The sequence below is a fragment of the Panicum hallii genome, chromosome 9, assembly GCF_002211085.1.
Source record: "Panicum hallii strain FIL2 chromosome 9, PHallii_v3.1, whole genome shotgun sequence".
NCBI classification, from domain to species: Eukaryota; Viridiplantae; Streptophyta; class Magnoliopsida; order Poales; family Poaceae; genus Panicum; species Panicum hallii.
In genome coordinates, this window is record NC_038050.1 from 17055771 (window position 1) to 17077962 (window position 22192).

A 22192-nucleotide genomic window follows, 5' to 3' on the forward strand; every position below is an offset into this window, starting at 1 on the left:
TTCATGTTTTTGTCGTAGCATCATTTTGTTTCTCATGGCATTTCTTTTTGTTAGTATAAAGGGTGAAACATATTTGCTATCTAATATGTTTGACTTGATTGGTAGAACCCATATTATGTTAGTATTAACATGCATATTCGATCTACCCACCCGGTACATGTGACCATGGTTGATCCGTTAACCTTCATCAAACATCTTGCTAGAAAGGGCAATATGTATAAGGATCTGTTTGGATGAGTTAAAGTTGATGAGTTAAAGTTGAGTGCTAAACTTTAGCACCTATTAGCACTTGTATCTATGCTAAAGTTTTTAAATTTTAATTATAGTTTAGTCCATCCCATTAGCACTTTTGTTTGGATAGAGTAATGCTAAAGTTTAGCACTTTCATCTGTTAGCATAGGAATCCAAACAAGATCTTATGTATCTCTAAATCACCCTCCATAAATTCAATCTCTAGTATAAAATTTGGTACTCCTAACTCGGGAGAAACAAGATTTGAGTGCCGTAGAGTTCCTTGGAGCAAAATACTCGTAGCAAAGTGAAATTTTTTTTGGTGATAAATGTACCAAAATGAAGTTGACACCCTGGATCTGCTTCTGCCCTGCATTTTCCATCTGCAAAGCCCATGGACACAACTATCTGGTCGTCGCTGAGTCCAACTGCAAATTCTACTCCAGACCAGAATTCCGTCCAAGCGCTTTCTCCGTCCTGCCCCCCGCGTTTGTCGGCTACTCTCGCACTAAGGAGGTCCCCAACTGCCAGTGCATCGAATCCAGCCACTTCCGCGTGGGAGGCCGCACCTGTTCGTGAAGTACTGCCCCAACGGGAACACCACCTAGAACGCCAATTTCATATCGCTGTTCCTTGCTCTCCATGGTACCGTGGCCGAGGCCGTGAAGGCGCAGGTCACCATCAGCCTACAAGACCAGGACGGGAAGCCGGTGCCTCTCTACAGCATGACCACCGAATTTGTGAACTTTTCAGAGACGAAGAACTGGGGTTACCCACAGTTCATGAAAAGGCAGGCTTTGGAGGAATCGGAGTATCTCACCGATGATTGTTTCACCGTCAGATTCGATGTGACCGTCATGAAGGATGTCCACACTGTGGAAACACCATTCTTGGTGGTGCTGCCGTCTGACATGCACCAGCATTTCGGTCATCTCCTGTCCAGCAAAGAGGGCACTGATGTCAAATTCCGAGTGGGCAGGAAGACATTCTCTGCTCATCGGCTTGTTCTTTCCATGCGGTCACCGGTCTTCAAGGCGGAGCTCTATGGCGGTATGGCCCCATGAAAAAGAGCACTTCCACCAACGTCATATGCATAAATGACAAGGAGGCCGAGGTGTTCGATGCTCTGCTTACTTTTATGTACACGGACACCTTGCCGGAGATGAAGGAACAAGAGGAATCTGCAATGGCTCAGCATTTACTTGTCGCCGCAGACAGGTATAATCTGGAGAGGCTGAAGTTGATTTGTGAGGATAAACTATGCAAACATATTGATACGAATTCTGCTGCGACCATCCTGTCACTAGCGGAGCAGCACAACTGTCATGGGCTTAAGGATGCATGCTTCGCGTTCCTCAGCTCATCTAGCACTCTGGATGCAGTTATGGAAACAGATGGCTTTGAGTACTTAACAAGTAGCTGCCCTAGGGTTCTGAAGGAGCTAGTGTCTAAGGTTGTTCCTCGCTGACTTGTGAGTTGCAGAATATCTGCTCTTCACAGGTAGACACTAGCTCCTTCAGAACCCTGGGGCAGCTCATAGCATTTTCTACCTGTGAAGAACAGATATTCTGCTACACTAGCCTTAATTATATTTAGTCTTATCCCCAAGAGAACGCAAGGTACCTCAGCCATTATTTGTTTTGTTGTCATGCCGTTTACGTAGAACTATTATGGTGACAAGCTACGTCCTAATGAAGAAGCATTTGTGTTGGCATTATGAACATCCAGTTCAGTTATCTGCACTAAGTTGATTCAGTTTCTCTGAGCGTTTCATGTATATATACTATATACTTTATCGTTTATTTCTCAGATGCATCTTCCATTCACTTCAAGAAACATGTGTTTAGCAGGTTCAGATAGCGTTAATTTGTTTCGTTGGAATGCTGGGTTTCGAAACTACTATATTTAACAGCAGGCAAGAGTTTGCTTAGTTGGGAGGATTAGACTATATATGCTATATGAATTTCTTGTAATTGAGGCATAGATGAAACAATTACTGCATACTATGGCTACAAATCTACTAGTAACTTCTGTCAAGCCTGTTGACTACAGTTCTAGTTACCTTAAGCAATTTCTGTTATATTTTACTTTTTGTCTGCAATGACCATTAATTCATCTCCTGAAACCAAAACGATCAGCTGCTCAATTTGTTGGTTTCCTATTTCTCTTAATGCGTTTCCTTATGCACTGATGGGGTTTGTGCCACATAATCTGCATTTGAGGAGTGAGGAAGCCAGGATCCAGGACTGCATATTTCACCATCTCTGCTAGTCTTCTTCTTATCAATTTTGGTGAAACAGCAACATCTATCATGCTAAATTTTTCTGAATTTTGTAATAAAATCAAAGAATGCCATAGAATAGCCATGAAGTGAGAAAGACTGATAACAAGTTTCTGTCTGACAAGTAATTTGAACCAAGCAGAATTTAAAGATATGTACAATCGGTTTATGAATATCCTAATATGATATGCTGGGATTCTGCTTAGATATTTGTTTGGATGAAGTAAATCATATATATCGTAATGAGCTTTTGGGACAATTGCCCCATTTGGAAGTCGGAATGGTATTGCAAGAGAAAAATATAGCTTGTGGCCGGTTGGAATGATACCATGCAAAACAAGTGCATTTAATTCTTGGAGGCATAGCAAACATGATTACATGACTGATGACTCTGTAGTCAGTGGATTAAATATGAATTCTCTTTCGGTATGTAAGTTTCTATTGTCAATTTGTCATAAAGAATTTCTTAGCACATTTTCTGCAACATGTTTTCTATTTCCTGGAAATCTTGTTTTGTTGCTTTGTTGTTTGTAAATGGAAGATGTAATTCTGTCTTATGTTCAGTAATCAGAATAAAACGTGGCATGCCTTCCAGGTGCAGATATTTGAGTGGACGGTGAGAATAGCTTCGTAGTGAGTAAGAGCTTCTTTCACATGCTGAGGAGAGATGCAAAGACACTTCAGAAAATTCTTGTTGGCTTCATTGACCTGACGGAGTTTCTCCTCCTTCCAAATATTTGTTCTCCTCCTTTTATTCATTAAAATTAATGGTTATTGTCCTGTTCATTTTTCTTTTAGTCAACGGGATTCATATCCCCTCGATTCATCAGCAAGTATAAGATAGCTAGAACCTGATTCTTGGCCCCCTTTTCTCTTGCTTGTTGTTTCCATTTTGTACTGTATGGTATATTAGTTGCTAATTAGGCTGGTATGTTTCCATGAATAACACTGTGGAGAGGATACATGACTGGAGGGAGGGTGCGAGCGGTATGAGATAATGAGTTTATTCGCATCTCCGCTGCAGCTAGGAAATGTGTTGTTTTGTCGCCATATTTTTTCCCCTCATCTATTTATCTGAAACATCATCGTGCTATGATATGTGTCCAATTTTCTTCTCTCTCGTGATAGAGAGGATGGTCTTTTGGCTGTGTGGTCAAGTTCTTTATCCTATCGACTAGTGGTGCCGTGATGGAGCTATCATTGCTCTAGAGAACTCCCAAGACAATAATCCACTGCCAACACTGGAGCTGTCTCACAGGCTTGTCTCCTTTCCAAGCTTGCACTCTTTCCTCTTTGCCAACTTACCTTTTAAGTTGAGCATACACTGGTGCTCAAATCTGTACTTTCCCTTGCAGACTGGCAATGTCAGCCTCGGCTTTGTCGCTCGGCAGCAATGGTGGATCATCGCATTCTTCCTCCTCCATCAGCATAGCCACAACCACCCAGGTCCCAGGGTACCACCCTACTAACGCTGAGCAGCACAACTTGCAGGGCCTTAAGGAGAGGCATGCTTCGAGTTCCTCAAGTCCCCAACCAATCTGAGCGTGGCCATGGGGGACGGTGGCTTCGACCATCTGGCCAGCAGCTGCCTCGGCCTCTGGTCTGAAGGAGTTCATGTCCAAGCTTGCTCTCCATTGAAATGGCAGGACATAGATGCATGTTTCGAGATTGTCCAGTTAAAGACTGTTCTGTCACATAACCTAGTCCTGTGCATTTTGTATCATCAGGAGTTTGTGATATGATGTTGACCACTCTGTCTATGTTGTTTTGTTAATTGGTTTGCATTGTTCTGTCTTTGGACTCGAGATCCATCTGCCGTCAGTCTGATGCCAAGCTAGTGTGTCGGTGATGCGAGTTCCTTCACTTGTCTGTGTCTGTGATGCGCTCTCATTGGCGTGAATGCTGGCTTTTGCGTGTGTTCTTTTGTCAGTTTTGAGTGCTTCAGCCGCAGTGCTTCCGCAATTGCAGGCACCGCAGCTGCAGGGTGCTTTGTTCAGTTTAGCAGTTTCTGTATTTGCTTTGCTGAGTGCTGACCGGCGGAAAACCTGAAAGTACGGAGCTTTTGGTGTGCATAGATGTTCGTACTGGTGTCACAAAGGTAATAGTAATGCATTAATTAATCTCTCATCTTATGATGAATATTAAGGAGAACATCTACTAACAACAATGCAGTGGAAATAATAGTGATCACATAAACAAAAGATAGTGATTTATATGGGAAAATCTCTTCAAGGTGAGGAGTAAAAATTTACGAGACCAATTGATCTACTCCAAGCTTCCGCTAATCAACAAATGGTTATAGGAGTCTTCTGTAGGACCTCCAGAGTATTACAAGAGTAGAAACATTTTCACCATGATGCAACTTGGCATAAACAACCACAACTATCTAGCAAGAGGTATGACAATTGTCAAACAGAGAAGTCACATATCTGCCCCCTTCAGTAATCAGTTAATATCTCATAAACTAGAGATCCACTGTGCATAAATTTTGGTAGGAAAGTAGATCCACGAGTCTCTAACCAATGACAAAATTTCAGTTCAATTAGATACCGTTTCACCACCTTAACTGATCATCTACTGAAACTACTTTATGCTGAAACTGCAGTCATCCGAACTGACAAAACCCCGCTCAAATCTGGTTCTCTGCTCAACCGATCCTCAAACCAACTGATCAAATCTAAGTACTCTAAGTGTAGAATAAGTTCACCATATTTGGCGCAAATCCAAACAAGTTTGAGTGCCCAATTACTGACTTGAAACAGATGGGTTGAGAGCCAACAAATCTGAGCAGACCTTCTCTTCCTCCTTCTTTCTCTCTTCTCTCAAGTTGTGTTGTGTGTTCTCTTTCCCCACTCTCTTGAGTGACATCTAGAGCTAGGTTGAGAGAAGTCTGAGGTTTTTCTTGTGCTTTATAGTTTGTCTTGAAATAATCTCAATTGTTGAATCAAGAATCAAATCAACGGTGCATAAGCACTAGGCTTGTGGGCTATTTACCTGAATTTGCTAGGCTCCAAATCATTCTCGATGTGGATGGATAATCCAACCCATACTCCTACGATTACAATACATGTATCATTAGGCTTATCTCTGTATATGAATCTGGCACCAAAAAAGGACCGGCCAGTGTGGCCATGTCGCCGGCAATACTCGATCGTCGGATCGGCCGACCGGCTGGTCCAGATCGTGCAAGTCCTGGTTATTTTGCAAAAAAGCCTTCGGACTTTATATAAATTAACCCGTAGTCCGGCCTCCTCTCTTAGGTAATTTTACAAAAAAATTCATAACTTTTGTTAAAATCAACCCACAGTCCAAACTTCTCGGTTAAGGAAAATTTGCAAAAAAACCCTTAAGTTTTCATAAAATCAACCCATCGTTTTGGTCCTCTCTTAGAAATTATTTTAGAAAAACCCTCGAATTTTAATTAAATCAAACCACAATCCGTTCCATCCGTTATTTCTACACGAGCAACGCTATATGTACAATTTGAACATCAAAACGCGTTGAAATCAAAAGTTGTTCAATAGAATTTGATCAAACAATAAAAAACTACAACTTTATTATAGAGCAAAATTTAAAATTCAAAATGCTTTCGCAATTCGTTTGCGCAAATGCTTGCATGCGATCCGTCGTACCAACAATATGAACACCAAAGCATCTTCAAATTAAAAAGTGTTCAATATAAAACTTGCTCAAAATTCCAAAATTTACAGCTTTGTTATATAGTACAATTTTAAATTCAAAGCGCTTTTAGAATTAATTCGCATAAATGTTTACGTAGGATCCATTCTACCTATGATTCGGATACCGAAATATCTTTACATCAAAAAGTTTTGAATACAAAAATTCTTAAAATTTTGAAACCTAAAGCTTTGTTATACAATAAACTTTTAAAATAAATGGTAACAAAAATACTATAACAAAAAACACTACATATAACAGGAAAAAATAATTTTATTTCCATACTAAAATAATATCCTACTTAAGTAGTAGGGTCACGACAATAGAGAATCCAAAATATATACTAAATATAATAACGAGCTGCAGATCATGATATCTATATAATAGTTACTATTCTGTACATAAATTAAATCTGTATCACTTATAATCCAACGACATGAAATATGGGTCTCGTGCGGCAAAAGCCGCGCGTCTTTGTAGTAGTCATACTATTCGTCGAAAAAGATTAGGCATACGAATGAATTAACAAAATCGAAAAAATCATTCACACTGAAAAAAATTGACAACACTGGGTGAGCCCAGCCAAACTTTCTAGGCCCAACGTGACGGCCCATCAGGAGCCTTCCAAAGGAAGCCAGCTAACGTCTTCCCCAGCGGTCTTCTTGCCGTCTTTCCCCATTCCGCGGCGGTTCGTCCCAAACGGCCAAACCCTACAGCGTCGGCGAGGGAGAAGGGGCTCATGTCGCCCGCGGCCGCCGGCGAGCCGTTGTGGTCCGCCTCCTCAATCGTCCCCGACACCGCGAGGGGCTACCACATTCTCAAGATCGACGGCTACTCCCTCACCAAGGCCACCCCCACCGGCGAGTGCCTCGATTCCCACCCGTTCACCCTGGGCGGCCACCGCTGGTACATCCGCTACTACCCGGTCTGGCGCTATCCGAGCAACACCACTGCCATGGGCTGAAGAGGGCATGCTTTACTTTTCTCTGCTCTTCGGCAAATCTGAAGGCAGTCATGGCCACTGAAGGCTTCGATCATTTGAGTAGAAGTTGCCCCTCTGTTGTGAAGGAGCTCATTGCCATGCTCGGCTCCTAAAATAATTGGGCAGTGTTTTAGCAATGTTGGTTCCTGGTTTCTAGAATTCTGGTAGCCTTGCCATTATCGGAATGGCTTTATGAGTACATGTATCTTAAGGAGATGCAAAATTTATGCCTTGTGTAGTGTCATCTCTTTTTGGTCAGGTCATGGCATCGCTATGCCGCTATGGTCTTAGTTATCCTGGAACAGATTTGTTATCATCTATCTCCATCCATTAGGTCCAGAACAAACAGTTACCTCTGCTTTACTGTTTTGCTGTTCCTTTATTGTCTACCTCCCTACCTAATCCAAAAAACACTCTGCTATATGTTATGTTCTGCAGGAATTGATCCTCTCGATCAGCTCTCCTCTAACTCCCTGGTCTCTCCGTGTTTAACACACACACACACACACACAAAAGCAAGCACTCGCCATCTAGCTTGACCATGAGCGAGACCTGCAATGCGTGCCACACAACCGGAAATGCACAGATACCGACCAACAGACTGAATGCAAGTATAAGTCTCAAAAACATCTACTGCTACATTTATTTGTATGCAACTAACTGAGAACCAGGCATTTACAAACGCTTGCATGTACAACTACTAGTCGGTGATTAGTAGTTCAGCATTTTGTGAACTGAAGAATGCATGAACTATTTTCTGATAATACCGTATTAAAGACTGTCATCAAGTATCTCATTCTCTACAGTAAACATTCTACATTAGAATATCTCTGACAATGGGATTATGAAAAGCTCATGAATTGGATTTTCTGTACAAGAGAAGGCATACATCAGACAAAATTAGCAATTTATACAGGCTTTTATAGTTGAGCTTAACAGTTTGACTCAGTGTTACTGCAATACAGTGGTTTATTTTTGACACCAATAGCCTCGTGCACACATTATGAGTTATTTTACTGCCTCCTTTTCTTTTCGTAAGGCACAGTTTGATCTAGTGTAGTCTCCAAGAATATACTTTGACTATTATTTTCTCTCAAGGCACATTACTCATGACAAGAAAATCAGCATTATAGAAGAAGTGCTTTCAAACATGAAGAGTATTTGTTAGTTGGTTTGCCTGAATGGACTTGTGCTAGATACAAGATAGTAGTGTCCTAATTCCTAACTCCTAGGTATGTGTTCATTGCCATGCTAGTCTAGGCTCTAGCCATTTGATTATTGATAATCTTAATGACAAACCTGAAGAGGTAACAATTAACTCAATGGTCAGTAGTGATTTGTCTAAGCCCATTGTTTGATGCCTAGCAAGAAAACAAATCAACAGGACTTTTGTCTTAGCTTTTCACTGTTTATATGCATCATGCATTGAAACCCTATAATTTTCACAATTTGGAATTGAGAAATATTAACATATTTCCCATGTTGATTCCAATTCAGAAACACTGAACCCTTTGCATCTCTGTCTCTTCCCCCGTTGAAATTCATCTTTGCTGATTTCAATATACTGGTATGATGCATACAGAGATCATGGCTTTATCTGTACCACATAATTTAGCGAGTCCTATGATTTGTTTTCATCAAGAAGTTGCAATATTCTCCTATATCTATGCTAGTTTGGCTAGTTTGTTTGGTCCTTGTATTGGCTATAGACACACTGTTCAGAGGGTTGTATGATGCAGCTGCACTCCCGCTTGCAGCGTATTGCAGTTACAGGAACACACTGTTCAGACGGTTTTAGCAATTAGCTGCATGTACACTAGACCTGTAAGTTCTCTGTTACACTATTGCAAGTTATAAATTAGAAGGAACCTCACAAACCAAAAAAACTTGTTAAGACATCATATGGTCATGAAAACGGGTATTTTGGGTCATTTGGGGTGTACAAAAAGGCATTGATGTCCGAACTCTGAACTAGAATAGTCAATAGTTTCTGGGCTTGTGGATCAATTCCATTCGAGTTTAACAGAGATAAATATTCCCTCCATGTACATATCCATTTGAAAATGGTCTTCACACTTGATTTGCAAAGAAGTTTTGAAATTTTCTTTACAAGAGGAATATTGAATCAAGGTATCTTCTCTGAATGTTGCCTGGTTTTATTTTATCTAATGGGGAGCAGTGAGGCAGAAGCTTGTCTGAATGTTTCCTGATTTGATCTAACAATGAGCAGATAGGCAGGGGCTTCTCTGAATGTTGCAGGGTTCCTTTTTTCTTAACAGTCAGTTTTCCTAGACTTACAAACTTGTTTGTTTTGGCTTGTGTGCCACTGCTACGGTTCTATTCTGTATGCAAACTTGACTCCTTTCAATAAAGATGGCAAAGTAGGCTCTGTGACACCAGCAGTTGAGGAAGACTTGCTGTCAGCAAGCTTTGCCTCTATGCTAAGAATGATCAGGAATGACTTTGTCATTAGGTAACTATATATGTTGATTGAATATTCTCTAATCATCTCTAGTTGCTGCCTTTTCTTTCATAAAATGCTTTTGATGGAGCTGATTATCACACTGCATCTTTATTATAATGATGCTCAGCATTCTAGTAATGGTTGTTGGCTTGCTGTTATTTTCTTATGTCATCATATTGTTTTATCATTTGTTGTTGATCCCTCTTTGAGACTTGCGCTATCAAGAATGACTCCACAGTTAGCTATTTGGATCCCCGGTGGATCAGCTAATTCGCTAGTTGTATCTTGGTGTACAATGGAATTGTGCTTAATTTGTCTCTTTATTCTGTATTCCTTGATGTTGGGATGTTACCCAGTTCATTGCTTCTCTATGACTCTACCTCTATATCCATGTTCATTTGTGCTCACATATAGGTTGATGTTGATTCATGTTCATTGCATCTTTAGTTATCTACTATGCGAGCTGGAGATGAAGAAAACTTGCATCCTTTAGTTTTCCTCTAAGACCAGCGACAACTTGCCGTCGTGAATAGAAGACTGCTAGCCTCAGTAATTTAGTTGTCTTTGCTTTGATGTTACCTAGTTTCATTGCTTCGCTACCTGGTATATAATCCATGGAGAGCTTTCTGATCGTATGTATCTTGATGTTGGTTCATGGCAGGTCTAGATCCATACTATACCTGCAAGTTCGTGCTTTCGCCTATACTTGCTTGTAAGAACATGCAATTTATGCAAGTTGGAGTTTTTTTTTGAGAGACTTGAATTCCCTTTTTCTTGAGGTAGAAGGCATCTTCTTACGATGAATTGAAGATTTTTTAGGAAGACTAAATTGGACCGGTGAGTACACCACAAAGACTAAATTGGACCGGTGAGTGGTGTACGATTCAATAGCCACATAGCAGTCTGTTTGCACTGACTGAGCAGCACACCTTGCAGCGGCTCGAAGTAGGCATGCTTCAACTTCCTCAGGTCTCCAACCAATCTGAGTGCAGGCATTTCTGGCGATGGCTTTGACCATCTGGCTAGCAGCTGCCCTGCTGTCCTGAGGGAGCTTATGCCCAAGCTTGCTCCCCGCTGATATGGCAGAAGCACGCTAGGTTCCAATCCAGCAGAGTGTCAAGTTAATGGCTTGTATCAAATTGCTGCCCAGTCCTGTGCATGGTTACCTGTGCGCCTGCAAGATGGTTTTGTTGGGATAAAGGGCAGTAGCAATGATTGAGGAGAGCATCTACCAATAGAGATTCAGCGAATAATAACGATCACATGCACAAAAGATACAATGATTTACATGGGAAAATCTTCTTAAGGTGAGGAGTAAAAACCCACGGATCAATCGGTCCATTCTATTTCAAACTTCCACTATAATCAACAAATGGTTATAAGAAGTCTTCTCTAGGACCTCGAGACAATTACACTAGCAGCAATACATTCACTATGATGCAAACCATTCTATTTCAAGTTTCCACTATAATCAACAAATGGTTATAAGAAGTCTTCTCTAGGACCTCTAGAGAATTACACTAGCAGCAACACATTCACCATGATGCAAATTTGGCATTAACAACAACAACCAGAGCCATCTAACAATAGGTACTGTCAAACAGAGAAGTCATATATCTGCCCCCTTTGGTAATCAATTCATATATCACAAACCATATTTTTACTGTGCATAAATTTTGATAGGTGAGTAGATATAGGTGAGTAGATCCATGAGTCCCGTGACGATTGACAAAATTGCAGCTCAATTGGATACTGTTTCACCATCTAAACTGATCATCTACCAAAACTTGCAGCTCAATCGGATATTGTTTCACCATCCAAACTGATCATCTACCAAAACTGCTCTATGCTGAAACTTCAGTCACCCAAACTGACAAAACCCCTCTTAAACCTGATGGTTTGCTCAACCAATCCTCAAACCAACTGAACAGATCGAAGTATTTTAAGTGTAGAACGAGCTCATCAAATTTCGAGCCTCCAATCACTAATTTAAAGTTGATCGGTTTAGAGCCACCAAATCTAGGTAGACCTCCTCCTCCTTCCTCTCTTCTCTCAAGTTGTGTTGTGTGTTTTGCTCTCCCTATCGCTCTCAAGTCACATCCAGTGCTAGGGTGAGAGGAGGCTAGAGTTTTTTTGTGTTTTTTTCTTACTCTTGAAGTGATCTCAACTATTGAATCAAACACCGAGGCAACGGTGCAAAAACATTGATCTTATAGGCTGCCTTGCTTAATTTTGCTAGGCTCCAAATCATCCTCCATATGGATAGATAGCACAACAGATTTGGTACTCTATTATTATGGGCTCTTGAGATCTATTTTTTGTCACAGCGATGCCAGCAACTCATCCCGTGAATGTGATGAGCTCAGCTTTGCTCATCTGATACAATTTTGATATGTTCTCTAACTCCTGTTTGTAGCACATTTGATAAGAATTCATCTTCCAATTTTGAAAGATCTTTTGTAGAATGCAGACTTCATAAGATATTAACTTTTCATCTCCATACCTACTATACTCGTATTGCCATATAGTGAGTAAATAATAAAGAAAACTCATTCAGTGAGGAAAGACATCCAATTCAGCGGGACTCGCCAAAGTGGTCGAAAACTGAAGCATTCCTTCAGCCTGTGGCAGCGGTGTTGCACTGCCAGCGTCAGCATGGTGGCCAATGTGCCCACATGGCCGCATCAAGCAAATGGAGTGGCAGGAGGCGCCGTCCTCTGTTCTTTTCAGCTGATAGCAGAGACCATAGGGGACACGAGGAAAAAGGAGAAGGAAAAGATGCGCCAACAGGCCGTAAGCATGGAAGAAAATACGCTATTTTTGAAAGGAAAAGAGGAAAATTGTTTCAGTAGTTTTGGCATTATTATACTATCAAATATCTAAAATGCAGACACGTGTACTTCGGTTGGTCTCCTATCACATGGCAGGGGCATGGAGATCTGTGCTGGTCTGAGAGCTAAAGTAGTTTTGTTGTGGTAATTGTTTGCACTGTCGATGTTACTTGAACGGATAGGAAATCTCTTTAGTTTTGACCTGGTTGTACATGAAAGGACGAATGTTTGGATCTGACAAAATGGTTAAGTGTAAAAGAATACAGCTTCCCAGAGTTAGAGAGGTATTCTTCCAGGATGGTAGTTATGTTCGCAGGAAAGGGCTAATAGAAGGTAGTCGCCCCCTGATGCTCAATGAATAGTAGTTCTTGTCAAATTTACATTGTGTTTGTGAGGAAAGGCCAACGTTTAAAGTGTGAATAGACTTAGATAGTGCATAATCAGGTTAATTGGTGGGATTAATGAATTAACTCTTGCAATCACAGTTTACTCTGTACTTATGCCTATCATTTTGAGTCCTCGCTCATTGCAGTTGGCCTAGCACCAGGTGAGTGTAACAAATACCTTTATCTGAACAAATATAGCCGTGTTGTAAAATATAAATTTGGAAAAAATTGTGATCAAATACGTATAGTACATGTTGGGGATATTTTAATCAGATTGCATTAGACTTTATCTTCTTATTTAATGTAACACTACTATACTCTTTTGTAGTACCCTTGATGTAAATGTAAGAGATTCCAAAATAAATTAAAATTATTATTACTTAGTAGTGACTCCAAAGATCAATCACGCTCCTTAGCGAGGTGTGATAGGTCACCACAATTTGTCCAAACATATTGAAACTGATTGAATTTGAAATCTTGTGACACCCGATCCAATTTGGTGTCGCCCAGTACTCGTCTATGAGTGCTGCATGCACATATTTAGTACCACCTTGCTAGTTGAGCAAGGGTGGAGCCAATTTATAAGCGTTTATCCTCCAGCCATAGCACCTTTGGGTTGACCCTTTTAAACGAAGTGGGGATGAAAGTGTAAGTAAGGTGCTATGTGTATGCGGGCCTGCCTCTAGAAGGGCTAGGCTGTGCAGCGTTAGAGGACGGGGTGTGACAAATGGTATCAGAGCTGACCCTCGCTGTTGTACGTACAGGTCAGTGTGCGGGCATGTGGCACATGGCACGTGTGGTCTCGGCTGGGACACGCGGTATGGTATATGGCGCCAACATTGGACGTGCGGTCGTGCACTAAGAGGGGACGTTCTTGTATACGGGTTAGTGTGCGGGCATATGGCACATGGCGTGTGTGGGTGCAGATGGGACAAACGGCATGGCATATGACGCTGGCACTGGACGTATAGCCATAGAGTTGGATCGACGAGAATGCCGGTTTCTTTACGGGGGCATGTATGTGACACTCGGCCCACTTTAGATGTGGCCCAATAGTGGCCCATGAATGCTACGTGCATATATTTACTACCACCTTACTAGTTGAGTAAGGGTAGAGCCAACTTATAAGTCTTTATCCTCCAGCATAGTACCTTCGAGTTGACCATTTTATACGAAACGAGGATGAAAGTGTAAGCATGATTCTATATGTATGCGGGCCCGCCCCTCGGAAGGGCTGCGCTGTGCGGCGTTGGAGGATGGAGTGTGACAAATCTAAAACTACATCTATGAAACTCCATCTATAGTCGTCCTGGTAGAAAGTCACTAATATCCTCATATGCCATATGCTTTTATTTATCTAGCAGACATGTGCAGTGAGCATTCATGGATAGAGCTCAATAACCGATTGGAGACCTAGGGTATAATATTGTAATCCTTGAATCCAGCTGCAAGCTAGGAATATCTTCTTCCACTCCTGCTCATCTCGTTCAACCCCACCAATTTTCATGATATCGAGATCAAAACTAGCATCTCTAAAAGCTTAACATATGACGGCCTATATCCAACTAACATCTCAAAACTAGCATCACTGGTACACTCACAATGCTATTTGCTTTTATTTCTCTAGCGGACTTGTTCATAGAGATTCATGGATAGAGCATAATAGCCGACCGGAGACCTAGCGGCATAATATTGTATTCCTTGAACCCAGCTGCAAGGAATATCTTCTTCCACTACTGCTCGTCTCCTTGAACCCCACCAATTTTCAAGATATCGAGATCACGCAAAACTTGCATCTCTAGAAGCTTAATATCTGACGGACTAGATCCAACCACGATATCTATGATTATTACCTTTCCACCTGCATTCTCATTGCAAGATTTAGTATTTTAGTTCACCTTATGTCCAGCAAACTAAGCGTGTACATTATCATAGGTTCAGACAAAACTCAAAATTAAGTGAAATCAAAGTTAGTTGAACGATGATTTTAACTCCCATATTTCAGCAACATAGGCAGGGCCTGCTACATGAGAGTGTATATATGAAATACAACAATAATTACCAACGATAATCCATATATCTTCTGAAGGGCGCTGGAGCTATGAAACCTTTAGGAAGATAGCATTAGCAGGTGGAATGCTTTCAAACATGTCTCCCGCTACAAACTGCACGTTGCTAACAGATGGAGCCTTGGCGACAGCGTGCTGGACGGCGGCGGCTCCGCCGACCCCGCCGGCGACGTCGACCAGCGAGTCGATCCCGCGGAAGATCCCGCCGCACTCCTCCACGACGATCCGCATCAGGAAGCGGCTGTCCGCGGCCATGGCGTTGTTGATGGACATGTTCACCGCGTCGCTGCTCCCGCACGTCTCCCACACGGTCGCGCCGCGCATCAGGGCGTACGGGCACTGGCCGGGCTCCTCATCGTGCTGGAACCACGCGGCGAGGCCCATGCTGAGCACCGAGTCATGGAAAGGGTTGAGCACGTGGCTCAGCATAGGGGACAAGCAGCTCGCCGCCGAGGTCTCACCGTCGTCGTCGTCACTCGTGAGGAGGCGGGAGACCGTCGTCAGCTTGTAGACTGGCTCGTCGTGCCCGCCTGACGAGGTTTCCGATGGCTGGATGGTGGTGAAGGTTCCCGAGACGGTGAGAACGCGCATGAGGCGACGGAGGCCAGCCAGCTTACACGTGCTGATGCCAATCCCAGAGAGTATATGGGGGAGGGTGGCGGCGCCGCCGTGGTGGCGGATGGCGTCGGCGATGCGGAGGTCCAAGGCAACCGCAAGCGCCACCGAAATTCCGGCTCCGCTGGATCTATACCAGCTCAGCCGGTATATGAATACAAGGTTGATCCTGGCTCAGACGGACGTATACCAGCTCAGCCGGTGTGCCGAGAAGAAAACAATCCGTGAAGCAAGATCCAAACTTCAAAATTGGATCAAACAGACTCCAAAACTCACGAAATTTAATCCATAGTTTTGCAACACCTTGGTGAGTCTTGGCCTAAAATATCCCCTTGAAAGATCGAGACTTCACCTTGGATTTAGTGAGTATTGGAAGGGGCAAGAAAAAGATTAAGAACACAGGAACACCCTCAAAGTCTAAAATGTGTAATTCTACCAAACGTCCCCTTCCATGCTCTCGGCCCGGCGGCGCCTAGGGGCGGAGCTACATTGATTCCTAGGTATTCCTAGGAATACCCAACTTTCTCCAGCAAAAATCGACTATATCTCAAGTATATGCATGAGTATAAATTACACTGGGTCAAATAGTATGTTTCCCGAGTTAGAATTCAGTCCAAAGTGTAATCCTAGTCTCCCCTCACCCCACCTGATTCTGCAGTCCGCAAGCCAGCCCACTGCCACTCGCCAGGGGTGCAGAATATCTCTCGCTCATCTCCCACATTACATAGCGTCGTTCCCCAAAATTGATTTGAGCTAGACCTATGCCATGACGGCGTGAGAGACAACTGGCAGAGGGCGGCAATGAGCGACAAATGGCAGAGGGCAGCGATGAGGGTGAGTGCCGGAGTGGCGGGAGCACATTTCGTGGCTACGCTCGAGGGCCGAACTGTGAGCGTCGTCACTCGGCAAGAGGCAACTGGTGGTGGCACGACAGGCTAACATATGAGCCTGCTGCCAAAACCTTAGGACTGAGCCCCTTGAGAGCTGTTGTGCCAGGGCGGCAATCCAGCGCCCAGCAGCAGTCTAGCATCGAACATCGAGTGATTAAAATTTTCTTTTCTCTATTTTTCTAGTTTAATTTATTTAGTTAGTGTTTGTGTCCTTCCTGAGTTCCTATATAGTAGAGCTCAATAAATTGAAGTTGAGTCAATTGATGAACTTTAAGAGCTCAAAACACGGAAGATAGGATGCACATTGAACCATTGAGCATTTTGTTCTGGTTTGGAAAACAGGAATACCCAACTCTAAAATCCGAACTCCGCCACCAACGGTGCCTGAGGGTGAGGAGGTATCTGCCGAGCACTACTTAAAAAAGGATTCGTAGGGACACCCTATTTTTTCACGATTTGTAGGGATACCCAATTTTTTCTAGGGACGCCCCAAAAGATAACCCGCTCCTACAAATAGAGCGAGGTTATTGTAGCAATTCACCCACCCCTGAAAATATATTTTAGAGGCAGGTGATGGTATCACCCGCTCGAGGAAATGAGCACCATTTTTAGGGGTAGGTGACGCTATCACCCGCCCCTAGAAATACATTTTTAGGGGTGGGTGACGCCATCACCCGCCCCTAAAAATGTATTTCTAGGGGCAGGTGATAGCATGACCTGCCCTTACAAGTAGTCCTACCTAAAATTTTTTTACAACTTTTCATATGATCTCAGATAAAATCAAATTTTATATCAAAATTGTAGAGATTGACGAGATCTACAATTTTATAGTTGATAACTTTTTCATTTAAGTTCATTTAGTGGTTTAAAAGATTATTATAAATTATCTAATAGCTATGACTATATAGTATCTCATACAACTCAAGTCATACTTTGAAATTTCCACAATCTTAACCTTTATATAAGTATATTTTTTTTATCTATAGTTCATAATAATCATAGCGTAAAAGTTTCACTTTTTTTAATTTCTTTTTCTACATGTAAAGATTTAAATAAATTTTTGGAATAAAGTAGAAAAATATTTTTAGGGCCAGAAATCAATTTCAGAGTTAATATAAAAGAATAGCATAGCCCATAAAGTCACAAGTGACCGTATAATATGGTGGAGAGAAAGGTACGTGCGAGACTTAAGGTATGCGGTTCGAACCCCGGGTGATGCAAGTATGCATATTTCATTAAAAAGTTATATCTTGATGGTACGTGGTCTTGTGGTGGTTGGTTGGCTACAATATTTGTTCTTTTTTATTTTGCAATTTATATTTTTATATTATTTTTTATTTTCTGAAAATTGATTTCTCGAGGCGAGTCACGCCGTGATCTGGCTCTAGAAATCATTTTTAGGTGCAGACGCATTACCCACTCCTAAAAATAGCATTTGTACCTGCGAAAAGTAAAGGCGGGTACCGCACCCGCCCTAGCACTAGCTTATCCAAGTGCTAATACCCTAAAGTGCTAAAGTTTAGCACTAGCTTATCCAAATAGAAGTGCTAATAGGATGGACTAAACTTTATAAAACTCAAAAACTTTAGCAAAGAATGAGTGCTAATATATGCTAAGTTTAGCACTCAACTTTTATCTATCCAAATATGCTCTAATATGGGGTCTTGTAAGATGCTAGGACTTTGTGTCTGGTTGTACAAAAAGGACGAATGTTCTGGGTCTGGCAAAATGGTTAAGTGGAAAAAAAATACAGCTTCCCAGAGTTAGAGAGGTTAACGCTCACTCCTATCCTTCCGGGATGGTAGTTATGTTCATGGGAAAGGGCTAATAGAAGGTAGTCACCCCTTGATACTCGATGCATAGTAGTTCTTGTCAAATTTACATTATGTTTGTGAGGAAGGGCCAACGTTTAAAATGTGAATAGACTTATAGGGCATAATCAGGGTAACTGGTGGGGTTAATGAATTAACTCTTGTAATCACAGTTTACAAATGGGTAACTATGTACTTATGCCTATCATTTTGACTCCTCATCGCAGTTGGCCTAGCACCAGGTGAGTGTACCATTAGTTAGCAAATGTCTTCCTCGAGGAATGAGGATGAATTGATAAAAGCTAGAGAGAAAGGTTAAACCCCCTAGCAAAAGTATATCTGAACAAATATAACTGTTATAAAATATAAATATGGAAAAATTGTTATCAAATACGTAGCATACATATTGGAGACATTTTAATCAGGTTGCATTAGACTATTGTCTTCTTGTTTAATGTACCACTACTATACCCTTTTTTTAGTAACCTTGATGTACATGCAAGAGCGAGATTCCAAAATAAATTTAAATCTCTATTACTCAATAGTGACTCCAAAGATCAATCATGCTCCTTTGCAGGGCAGGTCACAATTTGTTTGAATAGATTCAAAGTGACTGGATTTGAAATCTGAAACTGCATCTATAGTAGTCCAACGGCAGAAAGTCACTGGTACGCTCACATGCCATATGCTTTTATTTATCTAGCAGACTTGTTGAGTGAGCATTCATGGATAGAGCTCGATAAGCGACCGGAGACCAAGTGGCATGATATTGTAGTCCTTGAATCCAGCTGCAAGGAATATCTTCTTCCACTCATGCTCCTCTCGTTCAACTCCACCGATTTTCATGATATCCAGATCACACAAAACTTGCGTCTCTAGAAGCTTAACGTCTGATGGCCTATATCCAACTACCATATCTATTATTATTACCTTTCCGCCTGCATCTCTTGAAGGGATAGCTTGCTTGCAATTTTTCAGTAACTTGATGCACTTGTCATCGCCCCAGTCATGCAGGACATACTGAAATAAATAAGCATTAAGTTAGTCTAACATTCATCAACGACTTGGGCATTATCTCTTGCTCCACCTCGCTATCCAAAGCATTCATTCAATACTTGGGTAATATCTCTTGACACCAGCTGGCTATCAACAAACATTTGTTTTTCTGAACTGTCGGTTTTCAGTGAATAATATATAGCAGGCTTCTTTCCAAAAAAAAGTCAACAATTCTTATCGACTTCCATTCTCATTGCAAAATTTAATTCATCTCATGTCCAGCAACTAAGCGTGTATATTATGATAGGTTCAGACAAAACTCAAAATTTAGTGAAAAGTTTGTTGAACGATGATTTGAACGCGCCTGCTACATTAAATTGTCAAATGCAACAATAATTACCAACAATAATCCATATATCTTCTGAAGGGCGCTGGAGCTATGATACCTTTAGGAAGATAGCATTAGCAGGTGGAATGCTTTCAAACATGTCTCCCGCGACAAACTGCACGTTGCTAACAGACGGAGCCTTGGCGACAACGTGGGGTAGATCCAGCACGCTGCACTTCAAATACGGAAACGCGGCGGCGATGGCAGCGGCGGCTCCGCCGACCCCGCCGGCGACGTCGACCAGCGAGTCTATCCCGCGGAAGATCCCGCCGCACTCCTCCACGACGATCCGCATCAGGAAGCGGCTGTCCGCGGCCATGGCGTTGTTGATGGACGCGTTCAGCGCGTCGCTGCTCTCGCACATCTCCCACACGGTCGCGCCGCGCATCAGGGCGTACGGGCACTTGCCGGGCTCCTCGTGCCGGAACCACGCGGCGAGGCCCATGCTGAGCACCGAGTCATGGAAAGGGTTGAGCACGTGGTTCCACATAGGGAACAAGCAGCTCGCCGTGCTCTCGCCGTCGCCGTCGTTCGTGAGGAGGCAGGACACTGTCGTCAGCTTGTAGAGAGGCTCGTCGTGCCCGCCTGACGAGGTTTCCGGTGGCTGGATGGCAAATGTTCCCGCAACGGTGAGAGCGCGCATGAGGCGACGGAGGCCAGCAACCTTACACGGGTTGATGCCAATCCCAGAGAGTATCTGCGGAAGGGTGGCGGCGCCGCCGTGGTGGCGGATGGTGTCGGCGATGCGGAGGTCCAAGGCAACTGCAAGCGCCACCGACTTCATGAAGCTGAAGCTCTGGTTCCAGAGCTCGACCTGGGCTTGGAGCACGTCCTTGCTCTCCTCGCTGAGCGCCATTGTATTGTGCTGTGGGTAGATGACTAAGCTAGCAGATCGAGAGGAAAACCATATTAATTATACCTGGCATCATCAGGACCAACAATATATATCTGCCCGTAGTGATGGAATGAAAGAAAATCAGGCACCCTGCCGGCCAATCTGCAGGGTGCAATGCAAATGGCGTCAGCTTACCTGTCACAGTTAACACTATATAATTGCGCATCTCGATCATCATAACCAGCAGCTATGCGAGAGCTACTAAACTTGGAGTCAAGCTAGGATCCACTCTCAAGAAGATCAAAAGTGAACACCGAAAGGATAGAGAAAACACTAAAGGATCAAAGAAATTCTGTCTCAGCTGAATCTATACCAGGCTCAGCCAGCATGTGAACAGAAGGTCAATTCCAATTCAGCCGAACCTATACAAGCTCCACCGGTGTATGAACAGAAGGTCAATTCTGGCTCTGCTGGATCTATACGAGCTCAGCCGGTATATGAACACAAGATTGATCCTGGCTCAGATGGACGTATACCAGCTCAGCCGGTATGCCTAGAAAAACAACCCGTGAAGCAAGATCCAAACTTGAAAATTAGATCAAACAGCCGGTATGCCCAGAAAAACAACCCGTGAAGCAAGATCCAAACTTGAAAATTGGATCAAACAGACTCCAAAACTCACAAAATTTAAGCCATAGCTTTGCAACACCTTGGTGAGTCTTTGCCTAAAAGATCTCCTCGAAAGATCAAGTCTTCACCTTGGATTTCGTGAGTATTGGAAGGGGCAAGAAAAAGATGAAGAACACAAGAACACCCTCAAAGTCTAAAATGTGAAATTCTACCAAACGTGATCCAAATCTAAAGATTTTTGAGCTGTAGCTTCTCTACTCTATGGTGAATCCTTACCCAAAAGATCTTTATAAAAAGATCGAGCTATCACCTTCAATTTCGCGGATTTGGTCAAGAACACAAGAAAGGGGGTTTTGGAGAAATCTCAAGATCCGAGATGCTCGTGCATGGATTTGGTAGGGGATCACCCTAGATGTTCTTGCACATGTCTTAGCAACAATTTGCCCCAAGAAAAACACCCCAAATCGCGATCCAAAAATCACCCAAAAATAGCTCCGAAAATAGGGAAAATGACAAATCTGAGATCTAGAAGGATGAGAACAATCTTGCACGAATTTTATACTTGGATTACCTCAAGATGCTAGGTTACAAGCCACTCCTAGCATCATTCAAAGCTTGGATGGCAAAAAGCTCAAACAAAGCGCCTCTCCTCTCTCCCTCTCTAACCCTAATAAAATCTCTCTCACAAACAAATAAGAGGGACCTCCACCAAGAGATGGCTGCCCCAACAGCCTATCCACAATATATATAGACTCCTAGCAAATGTCCAAAACGTCCTTACATAAAACACACAACCCAAATACCTATGAAGGTAAAACCGTTCAAATTTTTCTCACTGCATCAGATGGACTCAACGCCTTGACGACTTCACTTCGCCTCGGCACAAGCCTCGCGATGGTGCCACGCATCCTCCGACTCGACGCCGCCCGGCACACCTGACGCGCCCCTGGTTTTATGACCCAAATCGGAAAAAATCCGTTGCCGATGGTTTTGTGTCCCAAACCATCAAAGTATCAAACACACTATGGTGGCTCACGTGTGTTTATGGGGCACAAGGAAATGATGCAAAGATCAGCTTTCTGCAGTTGTTGCGCACAATTCATAC

The 22192-nt window shown here is 42.6% G+C and overlaps 1 protein-coding gene and 2 pseudogenes across 3 annotated transcripts; 1 reads left to right on the plus strand and 2 right to left on the minus strand.

Annotated features, from left to right (window-relative positions):
- The first annotated feature begins 570 nt into the window (after positions 1-570).
- Positions 571-1699, plus strand: LOC112872903 (annotated as a pseudogene).
- A 12800-nt stretch (positions 1700-14499) lies between these two features.
- On the minus strand, positions 14500-15990 carry LOC112872904 (annotated as a pseudogene).
- Positions 15991-18751: 2761 nt separating this feature from the next.
- LOC112874644 (5-pentadecatrienyl resorcinol O-methyltransferase-like) lies at positions 18752-21946 on the minus strand. Of its 3 annotated transcripts, none has more exons than XM_025938094.1 (3): positions 21659-21946; positions 19681-20619; positions 18752-19258 (listed from the first exon to the last, which is right to left on the minus strand). In XM_025938094.1, exons 2-3 carry the CDS (start codon positions 20476-20478, stop codon positions 18962-18964), a joined length of 1095 nt encoding a protein of 364 aa, XP_025793879.1. In that variant the 5' UTR covers positions 20479-20619; positions 21659-21946; the 3' UTR covers positions 18752-18961. The 3 variants fall into 3 exon arrangements, with proteins under 3 accessions (XP_025793879.1, XP_025793878.1, XP_025793877.1); XM_025938093.1 differs by having other exon boundaries at positions 19681-20501; positions 21659-21944; XM_025938092.1 differs by having other exon boundaries at positions 19681-20506; positions 21659-21937.
- Between the last annotated feature and the right edge of the window lie 246 nt (positions 21947-22192).

What these genes read in the sequence shown, in the direction of transcription:
- LOC112874644 (XM_025938094.1), bottom strand. Translation starts at nt 20,478, where the DNA reads ATGGCGCTCAGCGAGGAGAGCAAGGACGTGCTCCAAGCCCAGGTCGAG. An exon ending in CTAATGCTATCTTCCTAAAG is followed by an intron (nt 19,259 to 19,680) that starts GTATCATAGCTC and finishes TATTTATTTCAG; the next exon opens with TATGTCCTGCATGACTGGGG.